We start from the raw sequence: 12,615 nt of genomic DNA, 5'->3' as shown, positions 1-12,615 counted from the left end.
CAGCCGACCGGTACTGCTCTGGCAGCGCAGCTCCTCACGCAAAACCCTCAGCCCGCCGCCCTGCACTGACAACACAGCAGAGGTGCATCACGCAGTAACAGTACTGATGTCCCCCCCCACATGTCTAGTTCAAAATCTCCAAGGACCTACTTCTACAGGAGAGGAGCTATTTCATCCTTGATGCCTGCCACAGCTCTGACTAGAGACGGTGGAAATTAATCTCATCGCTGTTGCCCAATTTTCAACCTCACCAGCTCACTGTAATTCAATCCCTGCCAACTCCCAGTGGGTTGGAATGGCCCTGGCAGAGGAACGGTGCACGCACGAGAAGATTCTGGTATCAGAGACTAGAATAAAGCTTAATAATAATTTAAGAATAAACGTGTACAGCGTATTAGATCGTATATGAGCTAACAACAGACAAAGCTAAACTCTAGCTACCCATCTGCTTGCTATCTCTGGCAGTGTACAACTATCTATGAAATAATTTCATATTTCAACAAATAAAAAGGGAACTTTAGCATATAGTTGTGAGAATTCAATTATTACATTTGATTTTCTTGTCTTCGAAACTTGCCATCACTTTAATTTGTACCAACTGCAAAAAAAAAAACCCAAGCCCCCCAAAAATGCAACACTGCTATGAAGATGGTGCCAAAAGTGAACTCCAGGTTCCCACAGGCAAAGCCCTGACCTTACTGAAATAATCCCTTTAAAAGTAGCTCACTCACACTGCAATGGGTTGCAGTGGACAGTCCCACACATTCATCAAAAAGAAAAGCTCAGTTCTCCTTAGAGTTTATGACCTCTGCAAAGTTACTACTGATAGCAAACTGTAGTAAAAGCCTAGTAATCATTTCACTCAATTTTAAAAGCAATTTTTCTTAGGACACTGGAAAGTGCTAGCAAAAATTATTGTACAGTTTCAAAATATTTCAGTCACCACTACAATCCAAAGGGGTCCAAAATAAACAGGAATTGTATTTACCAAATTCTTTCTTAACAGCACTTACAGGTATCAGAAGTTGATTTTGTCTGTCCTAAATTCATTACACTGGGCTGACTAGGATATCATTTGACCCTACATAACAATGGAGTACTGTTATACAACCAAAAATTTTGGCTCAATTCACAGCTTAAACTTTGATAAAAAATTACAAAATAGACTGTTCTGTTGGTCTCTGTTCAACTTGAGAGCAGATTTTCTATGTTCCAGTGCTAGATGAATCCAAACACGTCCTGCCTATTCTGAGGTAATATACAATTTGGCAGGATCCTCTAAAAATAATTGCCTTAACAAATGTGGTTTAGAAAGGCAATATTGAAATATTAGATACAACTGAGGAAAGCAAAATTACATGCACACAGCACTTACCAGCAGTCTAGCCAGGCCAGGAAAACAACTGCGCAGTATATCAATTTAGTCATCTTTGAGACATTACCATTCCTTGTAACCCTGTATGTTTTTTAAAAAGACATGTTAGATATTGAAAGCATTGCTATCGCTTCTGTTTTCCTGAAACTTACTGCAAAAACAAATCTTCCTCTTTCAGTTAGAGCTTCTAAATGATCCCTATTTAACCCAACAAGCAGAAGGAACCACACTGAAGAGCATCAGTCATTCCTGTATGACCTCTGTATTACTTGCTTATGCTCTGCGCCTGGCAAGACTTCTGTATTTTCTTTTTTACGCTCATTCTTTGTGAGCATTACTAATTTAAATTCCTCTTCACATTCTAATCCACTACACAAAATATGCATCTACACAAGGCAATCAATTATACAGCCTAGCCTCACTAAAAATCTGCATTTTCCAAAGGAATAAATTCTGAATGATTGTTTAACTCATACATAAACTTAAGTCAGTTATACATAAATCATTCTGTAAATATAAAATGTAAACAGTTAAAATACTTTCTGTGAGGAGCAGCACCATTTTACATGACTATTTAGTAACTGTTCTATATATTTCAATATATCTTTTGTTTAAAAAGTGTATTGAAACCTAGAGCTTCAGTGCTGAAAACTACTGAATATTTATAACTTAAAATGAACCATTATTTAGATTTCTGCTACAGTGGTCTCATGGTGAAATGAAAGAGATAAATATTGATTTATACAGCACTACTTCTCCCTCCTTTGGATGGCATATATTGCTCAATGCATTAGCTACAGAAATCCTGAGGTTCTCCTACCACTTAATGGGTTTCCGCAATCAGTTACTTTTGGTGGAGAAAGAACAGCTGAAGTTTTGCCCCTATTGCATTCATGTCATTCCCTCTTCTACCCAAAAAGCACTCACCTTAGTAGACAAAACTAATAAGAAACAAACTCCCAAGAATCACATATTACATGAAAGTATAGCTACAGCATATTCACCTTCCCTGTTGGCAGCCTAGACATCCTGGATACATCTTGTTTTGTGTGTACAAAAACAGGCTACAAGCTAGAAGGAAACAGTTTATTTGCATTGCAATGTATTATTCATGAAGTATCCTCATGTTTTATGGTGATCACAAGATTTGGCATGCCACAACTCTGCAGAAAACATCACATTACTTTGTTAGGCTAGATGTTTCTGCAGCTTTGAAGATAGGCTTTGCTTTCTTAAGTTCGTTGAACCATTCAGATGAAGTTACTCTGTGAAGGATTGTATACTATTTCTCTAAAAAGAATTCACTAATTGTTGCTTTTGCTGAAGTATTATAGGCAAGTGGCCAAAATAAAAGAGGATTTTGTTCACTGTCAGCCTCACAGTAGTACGCTCAAAACTACAGCTGGCTGCATTGAAATCTCTTCCCCATCCTTCTGGACACAGACATATGACCAAGCATAAAACTTTGAAGGATATCATGAACAAAACATCTGGAATAAATTCTAATTAAAAAGTTGAAAACCTATGAAATCTTAAATAATTCATTATATGGTAATGACCACAACATTAATATGTGCTTTGATAAAACAAATCTTACAAAGTCAGTAAAAAAAGATCAGCAGCATAATAGTAAAGCAAATATGCAGATTTTAAAACCACAATAAAAATTATCAGGTTTAATATTTTACAGTTAATTACAGCAAAAAAATTGGCTGCTTTTAACACAACTTACAGTTTAAAATTACAGCACTTTATGATGAATTCTACGATTATTTTTGAAAAAACACTCAAAAATACCACCAAATTTTAAAGGTGCCCTATTAATGACTAAAAGGACCCCCCTCCCACCCCCCAAAAGACCAAGTAGTCATCTACAGCAACCCAGAGGTCCAGCTGAGGTTTCTAGACTGCTGTCTGTATCAGAGGCCAATGTTGGATCTGTTGACATTGAAGACACATCATTGACAGATGACGATGAAGATGGATGTTGAGAGCCATTGATCATTGCTGCACCTGTGCTATGAGAAACAAAACACCAAATCAGTTGCAGATACAGTTGCATGGTTCAGTACTTGCATTAGTCTGTCTCTTCCTAGTAGCCATTACTTTCCCCTGTTCTGTCGAGTTTGAAGGGTTATGTCTCAATCCACTGTCAAAGTAAATAAAACCCACAAGTCTAACACAGGGCTTAATGAATGGTATGCCAAGAACCACAGAACTCTCACAGCATCAGCATAATACCTGTCAAATTACAATAAAATGCTAATGGCTGAAGGTTAAAAATCACAAAGAGTGCTGCATAAAGCCAGAGCTAGGATATTATACTAAACGCTGAGACCCAAAGGTAGAATATATCTTCTTATTTAGACAGAAAAAGAAGGGGACTGTTGTTTTCCATCAGATCCTCCTCTTCAGGCTGGGAAATCACTGGTGTTCAGCCACACCGTTTACATTCAGTCTCAGATAGGCAGTGATTGTTCAGAGTCTGGACTTCAGTGAACTCTGAGCAGAGTCAGCAGTAGCTGTCCAACTCTTACCATCGTTTTTAAACAGTGTAAATGGAGTGCCGTGAGCAACAGTCAGTCGATGGCCATATTTTGCTCTAAAATTCAGCAACAGTTTCTGAAAGCGTTCCATAATTTTCCTTTCTGTTTTGAGGGAATATTCAAGGCAGACAATCTAGAAATCCTGTTTCATTACTTAATGGACGTAAGTAGTGGTTATGTCTTTATTTGAAACTGCACCAGCTACAGGTTATACATCTCACCAGATTATGGCGACAGAGGACCAGTACGTACCAAGATGTTTCTTGAGGACTGAAATGAATGAAGCATTACTTACATGGGGAGAACAGTAGAGGAATTTAATATTAATAATTAATACAGATTAATACAAAGAGGTGTCAACCCTATACATTCAGATAAGCAATATCTCACAGAGAATTCAAGAGGTTATTGGTCATTTAAGAGCCATATTTTTGAGTTAGGTTATTCTAGGATGTCTTGAACAGCTTTGCTGCCTCCTGACCTACAACTCAATGTGGTTTTATACTGTGCTTTTATTGTAACCAACCTAAAGGGGCTGGTTGTCCACGTATAACCCCATTCTTGGTTCTCTCTTCCAGGTCCATCACTTCCTTGTATATCAACTCTGAAAACACAGAGAAAGGAAGGCAAAAAATGAATTTGCAAACCCAAGACTGTATTGATAATACATCACCCATTAAAAAGTACATTTAAATTTCATAGGTTTATTGTTGTTCAGAATTGGTTTTGAACAACAGGCTGTAGGCTGCAGAACAACTGCCAAGTGATCTAATAATGTACAATTTTTTTCTGTTGGAACTACAATGGTCTGGCACTCTCAAGAACGCACTCACATTGCTCTATGACTCTCTTGTCCAGGCTGCGTAAGGTTAAACTAAGTCTTAATGACCATTCAGTTTCTAACAATGGCATCTTTGGTGCAGGTGAACTAGATCAGCAGCCTTCAGGAGAACAAGCCTGAACAGCACTGCCATCCTCCCAACACACATTCGCCACTAAACTTCCTCAGCAACATCATCTAAAGGTCCAAATCACCATAAAATGGAATATGATATTGGCATATAAGTAGTCACTCTAAAAGAAAGAAGCAGCTTTCTCTTCCAGTTACAGAATCTCCTCATCCTTAAACAGCTTAGAACTTTGTGGCATGAATCGTATGCCCTGTGTACCGGCCAGAAGGTTTCTAGCCTAATAGCAACTTATTACCAAGACCAGACTTCAGCTGTGAATCTACAGAAGTACCAAGAGAATAAAAGGACTAAACATGTTAAATGCAACTCATAGGAACTGTCAGAATACTACTTATTTGTCACTCGCAAACTTGTACAAACAGTTCGGAAGTAAAAAAAATGTTTAAGAATTATAATTTCAAGGGCTGTGGGTGTCTCAAAAGTAAACTCCTTATTGCTTGAAATACCCTCAGCACATCTGCTTCAAAACAGAAATAATGTTGCTTGGAAGGAGGATGGTAAGAGAACTTCTACAATTCTCCCTATCTCTGCCTTTACAATTAACACTCAGTGTCTAATAGAAAGCGACTTAAAAGTGAGGTAGCGCTAGATTTTACAACTTCTGTCCATTACCAGACAACACAATGAAACTGTCAAAAATGATTTGTGAAACATTTTCCCTGTGTTTTTCCCTCTGGAGATAAAAAGGCTATACAGGTCTAATGTCCCTTCGTAGACTTTTACAGTACAAAGTGTTAGATTGCTCAGTGCACTAAATTCTTGCTTAATTGCAACATTTATAGCCTGCACAGCTCTCTGGATATGCATTTTTTCTCGGCACTAGGACCTTTGCAGTAATACCAACCACACCTTTTAGAAGCAGTTTCAAAATGAAGCATAAGCTTTACAATTAAAAAAGATGTTACCCTTTTACTTTATCATTTTATACCTCATTTATGACCAACAAATATGGATACTAAACCAGTACTGAACGTTAAAAACATGCTGTTGCAGGTGTGAGTCATGTCATACTATAATCCATTCCACACATCAACCCCAGCTACTTTGTCAGGATCCCAGAGCTGATAACTATCAGTATCCCCCACACCAGCTGTAACCTCCCTCACCATCTCGGTCACGACTAACACGCCGTATGGTGGCTTCTTTCAAATCCTCTGAGTTAAAAGAGTACACTTATCGATAATATGCTCTTCACTTGACAACTAGTGCTTCTACTTCAGACTTGCATTGCTCGTGCTCCTGCATCTTTTTCAGCTGTAACAGTCTGTGCAAAGGATTTACACTCCCTAAAAACGCTGCTTTATGGTTTGCAAATGTAACTGAAACGGGCAGGTCTACAACTGAGTGAACTTAAGTTGACTGCACACGTTCAGCATCTTTACAGGAAAATTTTTAGTGGCTGAAAATCAAGAGGGTTTGATCACTGATCTACTCCCTTGCCATGCCAAGAAGTTTAAGCATATACTGTTAGGATGCTCAGAAGAACCTTAAGAACAGTAAACCTTTGGGCCCAGCCGATGTCCAGAATCCTTAGCATACTTTAAAATGTCCTCCTTACCTTTCCATTCTTCTATCGTGTGCTCCCTCTCATCTAACTGCTTATCTGGTATCTTTGGTGGGGGCTGAAAAACAAAACTAACTCATGATGAAGCAATAAAAAGGGATACAAAACCAGAATAAATGAAAAAAGAAAATAAAGCATTTAGAATATGAACCTGATTAAAAAACAGTGTACTTACACGGTCAAGTATTCTCTCATACTTGGCCTATTTTCTAGAAGCTGCTAGATGTTTTAAACCTCTTATAATTAACAGATTTGCTTATATTACTGTATTAATTAAAATAGAAACAGAACAGTCTGGTAAAAAAAGCTCCTAAATGCAGCAATCTCCAAAGCCAAGCAGCCCTTTTTACCTACTTACTGTTAATTACTAAATTTTCCCTCTAGCTATTACATATCAGCAGATTTCTAATTGCATCATTTATATCAAGCATCTTTTCCTGTTCTTAGTGGGCCATCACCAACTACCTTTCTCTTTAAAAAAATAACCTTTCTCATAAGCTTAAATTGTCCTGAAATTTTTTTTTTAAGAAGAATTTTCAAATAATCCCTTTGTTTGCTAGTGTCGATAATTGAAAGCTCTAGATCTTGTACTCAGATTTTGCTGAAACATTTCCTACTTAAAGAGTACTATCAATTGATACCACTAACAAAAATATTTCTCTTGCCCAGGAGTAAATATCTCAGAATCCTAACCAAGCGCAATCAAACCACACTGAACAACTTAAGCACAATAAATCACAACCCTATATAAAAGATTTCAGATGCATTACTAACTGTCCAGGAGATTATATGCCATTATACACAAACTCACACATGGAGATACAGGTACTTCAGCTACCTACAAATTTATGCCCATGCCTAATAGTACTAATAAACCTGTCAATTGTTACCAATAAAAATTATTACAGCTCAGTTAGGCTTCTAATGAAATGTGTAGATCATGTAATAATTTTCTTTCAAGCAGTTACATCAAGCATCACAGCAGGTTTGCTTTAGCACAGTAACTTCCTCATCAAAGACCTAAACCAAGAACTTACAGCTTCTGCTTCTGATGGGTCATACCAAACATTGATGTATGGGTGCTGCAGGGCTTCATCCACAGAGATTCTTTTAGAAGCGTCTATAACCAGCATTTTTGATAACAAATCCCTTGCTTGACTTGCTGCAAAAGTGAAATTTTCTATTTAGACTAGTGCCATATAGCACACATAATACAGTATTTCAAAGCTCCTAAGAAGGTGAGACCCAGAGTAAACAAATTCCAGTTTAATACCTATGCAACCCTCACATAATTTGGGGTTTAGGAAAGTGGTCTATTTGATGGGAAAAAAAACCTGAAGAGAATAACACAGTTGGGAAAGGCATTGGACATGTTTCACTATACATTTTCAGCATACAGTGCCCCTTGGTGTGACATCCTTCTGTGAAATATAACTCAGCTGTCAGTAAAGCCTTGCCTGGAATAGCAGTGGGCAAACACCTACTGCCCCTCTTACAGGTTATGTAGAAAACACTGTCACGCACTGTTCGACACAGAAAATATGGTGAGTCTGTGACTCCAATGAGTAGGTGACTTTTAGAACCAGTAAGTTACTGAAGTAACTACAGGGTATCTGTATATTATGAATATAAAACATTTCTTTTCATCCCTGGAGAACGAAGATCTGCCTGCCTACACAACTTGTATTCCACCCCCTCCCCACCCTTCTATAAATCACCCTGGCACTTGTCACTGAGAGGAATATATAGAGTTGCTTTTCTTTATAAAGGTATCTCCAGAATAGGAACTGTTTCAGAGAAGATGAGAAAGTGGAGGCAAGCATATGCCAGCATGTTCATCCACTCTCATGATACAAATACTGTAAAATTTAAATTCTTAGTGAGATGATTTTATAGTGAACAAAACTAAGATACATTTCTGTTCAATTTATCAGAGTTTTAAACATTTTAAGACATACAACATACAGAAGACAGACCTTACCTTTAAGCTTATTGTGTTCAGAGTCAGCTGGGAAAAGGACGTCTGGAAAGAGTTTTTCAAAACTATATCCAGCATATTTAGGTCTGTTCTCCACATAAGTTCGGACTGTAGGCTGTAATTTCTTCATAAATTCGGGGCATGGTGTTCCTAGCTGCTCTATAACTTTGTTCCATTGATCAATATCTAAGGTTACACAGCTAAGAAAAGCACTGTGTCTAATTTTCAGCTCGAAAGTTATGTTAAAATCACATGAAATAACCAGAGAGGAAACACAGAAAACTATATTAAAATAATCACTTTCATCATCATTAATTAGGACTACCTTATTGAAGAAAACAGTGAAACAAAGCAACACTATGATGGAGTAGTCAAGGCAACATGTATTTTACTCAAAATCATAATTAACTAGCAAAGGATATACTTCTGAGAAATATAGAAAATTAAGAGACTCACAAAATGTATGAAACAACTTTAAATAAAGGCATTGTTTAACTGATCTAACCATGTATTCACAGCAGTCAAGCTACTGCAAATCACCAAGGCACTTGTGTAGGTGCTTTGTCCTTCATTCTCATCTTGACTCCTCAGCCCAGTCCCGGACTCTCCCAAGTCAGGGATCTCTTACTAACGACATGCAACACTGTGCACCAGCGGGCACACAAAGGATGACATCTTGGCCCGCACAGGTCAACGACAATTTTGGCAAACACTTGAATGCAGAAGTTGAAGAGTTTCAAGGACGTGTAAGGACTGTCTTAACTGAAAAGTTTACACAAGTTTAAGGGGAGATTGACCAGTTCACAGCAGAAGAATTTAATACATGTTACTGAATAAAAAAAAAGGAGCATTTGGCTCAGGAATTCCTGGTTGCAGATGACCAGATGTTCAGAGAGAAATCAGGTAAAATGTCATATATGCTTATCTCATTCAAATACTCTCCCCATTATTTTCTTTTCCTTTACTGTCCAAGACTAAATACTGGGTTTCTCAAACCTTCAGTTGGGTGTATCAGGCCCTCTCTTATGTTCTTAAAACTTAAGAGCAGACCATCATATAAGGATTTTCAAGCTCTACAGAGGCTTGAAGAAGTATTCACATTGTACGGCACTGAGCCTAAACAGAAAAGCTGCTAGCAAACCTGCAAGACATGGTGCAGCTCATGCAATGACAGAGCCATGTGAAAGTAAGCGTGCCTCATTGTGCCTCAAAATCTTCACAGTTTTTACCCCTAAATGGTACAGTATCAATTATTAAACAGTTAACCTGCAGCAAAAGCAGGAAAGGTTTCTGATGGCATCAAAAAAAAAAAAAGGAACGTAACTCCTAGCAAAACAAGTGAGATTACAAACTCCAATTAGATATCCATTATAATTTTAGCAATGATCCAGAGGTTTCACCTCTTTTTGCTTAGAGCAGACCCTTTGTCTGAAATAGTGATCATAGGACAGCCCATTCAGATACCACCAAGCCATTCATGGATTAGAAAGACAGAAGTATTTCTGAAAGCTGTTTGCAGGATACTTTCTGCATACAAAAGTATAAAACTCAGAGTGTCACTAGTGAAGCTGATGCAGATTTTTTTGTAACCATTTCCTATAAAATGTAAGGAATAACAACTGATACCATTCTTGAGTACTGAACAAGATTAGTAAATTATTACATAAAATATGATGCCCAACCAAAAATCAATGCAAGTGAACCAGTAAAACACCACCCTAAACAAAACCCAAAAATCTATCTTAAATGTGACAACATCCAAAAGCAATGGAGAGACACTATATTACACTGGGGAAAGAAAAAGGAAAAAGGAGAAAGGAAAAATAAGCCTGTTTGCCCATCTCACTTATTAATCTCTGAAGACAGTCATACACAGGGGTTGTGGTTTTACTGTAAATGGTGTAACTGTTGACATGCTCGCAGCTTCCTGGAATCAAAATTATGAACTCACAAATGATATTTTGAAACCAGTATTTTAAAAATTAGAATCACCATAACCTGGAACTATATTGTTGCGGTATCTTTTGACCTTTTAGATCTACATCCTAGGCCAAAGGTAAGGATACGATCTGTACCAGGAAATAAAACACCACCTTTGATCATTTCTCCCATGATGCACCCAACTGACCAAATGTCAACTGAAAACAAAATGCAATGATATTAACATAAAAGATAGTTATTAAAATAAAGTAAATAAAAATATCTAGACACACACACATGAAGTGACTATAAAAAGCGTGTGTAATGAAAATGAGTGAAGGTGAATGATTGCTAACTACAGGACCAGCAGAGACTATGTCCTACTGCTAGGTGCAGCCTGAGAATAAATGAGGTTCTTAACAATTTTTTTCCAAGTGTATCACAAGAAAAATCCATGTTCATTTAATAAAAAAAAAAATTGTACAATACACATTTTCATGACACAACATCAATAAAAAGGTTAATCACTTCCTAACTAATTCAACCTGCTGCAGCAGCACAAGGATACAGTCCCTTCCTGGAAAGAGGATTTTGTGGCAAACCATTTCGCCCATAATGCACCCCACAGACCATAAATCCACTATGTTTGTAGCACAAAAAGAAGGAAAAGCAAAGCAAACGGTCATTTAAAATTAAAAGAAGCGTAACGTGACTGCATCCTATAAACTGCAGACAGCACAAGAAGAGCAAGTCTTTATATTAATCAATGAAAACACTTTAAAATGCACTGTAAATAAGGATTAGCTTTTATCTGTCTCAAATACAAGGCAGAAAAACATCCTTTTATTTAATATAGTGCTAGAGCAGAGAGAGAGAGACACACACATACGAATCAAGCAGAGCAAAGCCTTTCTCCAAACTCTAAGGCTTGCAAAGCTGCTTCTGCCAACAGACTAGATCGGAGCACCAAAGATAAAGTTATCTCCTGAAACTATATCCATTGTAGTTGTAGGAATAATTGTTAAAGTAGCAAAGTAAACTAACCTTTAAAAATACTGCATATTGAAGCAGTTTATACTTTTAGGAGGAGAATTAGTCGGTTACTACATAGGAATTAAAATTTGCCATGAAGTATTTCCTACAAGTCAGATTACCATGCGTATCTCTCTCCCTTTAAATAAAAAGCAAACACAATCAGTAAAAGATCACTTAGAATTTTAGAGGATCAATTAATGACAATATTAGTATGCTCCAAAAAGATTTTTGGTTAAAATTATTTGGTTAATAATATTTCTCCAGTTATGCTGAAATAACATCTTATACAAGAGAAAAACTCAAAAGCATTTTTTCGGTATGAAATACACATTTTCTACATTACCTTAAAATAAATCACTCAGAAGACATACTTAAAGATGCACAAGTTTACTTTTTATAGGTGTGCCAATTTTTTTTCTGGTTGCTTTCAGAGATACTGTTAACTCTGTATGCAAAAATTTTCTTTAGGTAATAATGAATTTGTATTATTATGAGTACTTTTATGTCAAACATGACACTGGGATTTCAATTAAGCAGATAAGAAGGGGATTTAAATGAGAACAATTGTATACTAAAAATCACATGATAAAGCTCTGAAGGAGCTGAACAATGACAAGCAAACAACATTGCTTCTTATTGAAAATCTTCCTTCCCACTTATTCACAAGTTCCTCTAAAATAGTATCTAAATCGTGGTAAGAGGTCACAGTTGTACATATTAATAGGTCAAAATTAAGGGCCTGGTTCATTTAAAAAAATCATTGCCTATAATTTATTAGTAGTGTTTTTTCTTCAAAAATCCTTTTCAAATACTTAAGAAAAGTACATGTTCCGTGGCTCAGAGACCCACCAATTTGAAGCCAAGTTGCATCTGACTTTCGACTTTTTCACCTGCAAAACAATCTTCCACCATCACAAAGCAAAATACACCCAACTCTACTGTAAATAGTTTGTGTCTGACATGATAAAACGATGCCCACAATTGCGTGGAGATGTGTGGGAAGAGAAAGAACATGAGTCAATGACCTATCATCATGCCTCAAAGGACAAATGACTTCAGAAGCGAAGAAAAGCATTAGAAAAAATTTCTCTGGTCACTGTACAAAATAAAGTTGTGATGTCTGGGGTCTTTTGGTTTGCTGCTGTCATTAATCAAGAAAATCCTATCTATCTACAGTCTAACTTTTTCATGAAGCTAGACTAACTTGTACAGAGAGGACTGCTCTG

General features: G+C 36.9%; 1 protein-coding gene across 2 annotated transcripts; it reads right to left on the bottom strand.

Annotated features, from left to right (window-relative positions):
* Positions 1–2,447: 2,447 nt before the first annotated feature.
* LOC104513064 (mitogen-activated protein kinase 8-like) lies at positions 2,448–10,567 on the bottom strand. Of its 2 annotated transcripts, XM_010156292.1 has the most exons (6): positions 10,501–10,567; positions 8,438–8,620; positions 7,494–7,618; positions 6,451–6,514; positions 4,448–4,525; positions 2,448–3,393 (listed from the first exon to the last, which is right to left on the bottom strand). In XM_010156292.1, exons 1-6 carry the CDS (start codon positions 10,544–10,546, stop codon positions 3,377–3,379), a joined length of 513 nt encoding a protein of 170 aa, XP_010154594.1. In that variant the 5' UTR covers positions 10,547–10,567; the 3' UTR covers positions 2,448–3,376. The 2 variants fall into 2 exon arrangements, with proteins under 2 accessions (XP_010154594.1, XP_010154593.1); XM_010156291.1 differs by lacking the exon at positions 10,501–10,567 and having other exon boundaries at positions 2,448–3,388; positions 8,438–8,659.
* Between the last annotated feature and the right edge of the window lie 2,048 nt (positions 10,568–12,615).

This window comes from Eurypyga helias, unplaced genomic scaffold, assembly GCF_000690775.1.
Source record: "Eurypyga helias isolate BGI_N326 unplaced genomic scaffold, ASM69077v1 scaffold28727, whole genome shotgun sequence".
In the NCBI taxonomy this organism is placed as follows: Eukaryota; Metazoa; Chordata; class Aves; order Eurypygiformes; family Eurypygidae; genus Eurypyga; species Eurypyga helias.
Note: the sequence above shows the minus strand (reverse complement) of the source record. Positions and strands in the feature narration are given on the sequence as shown.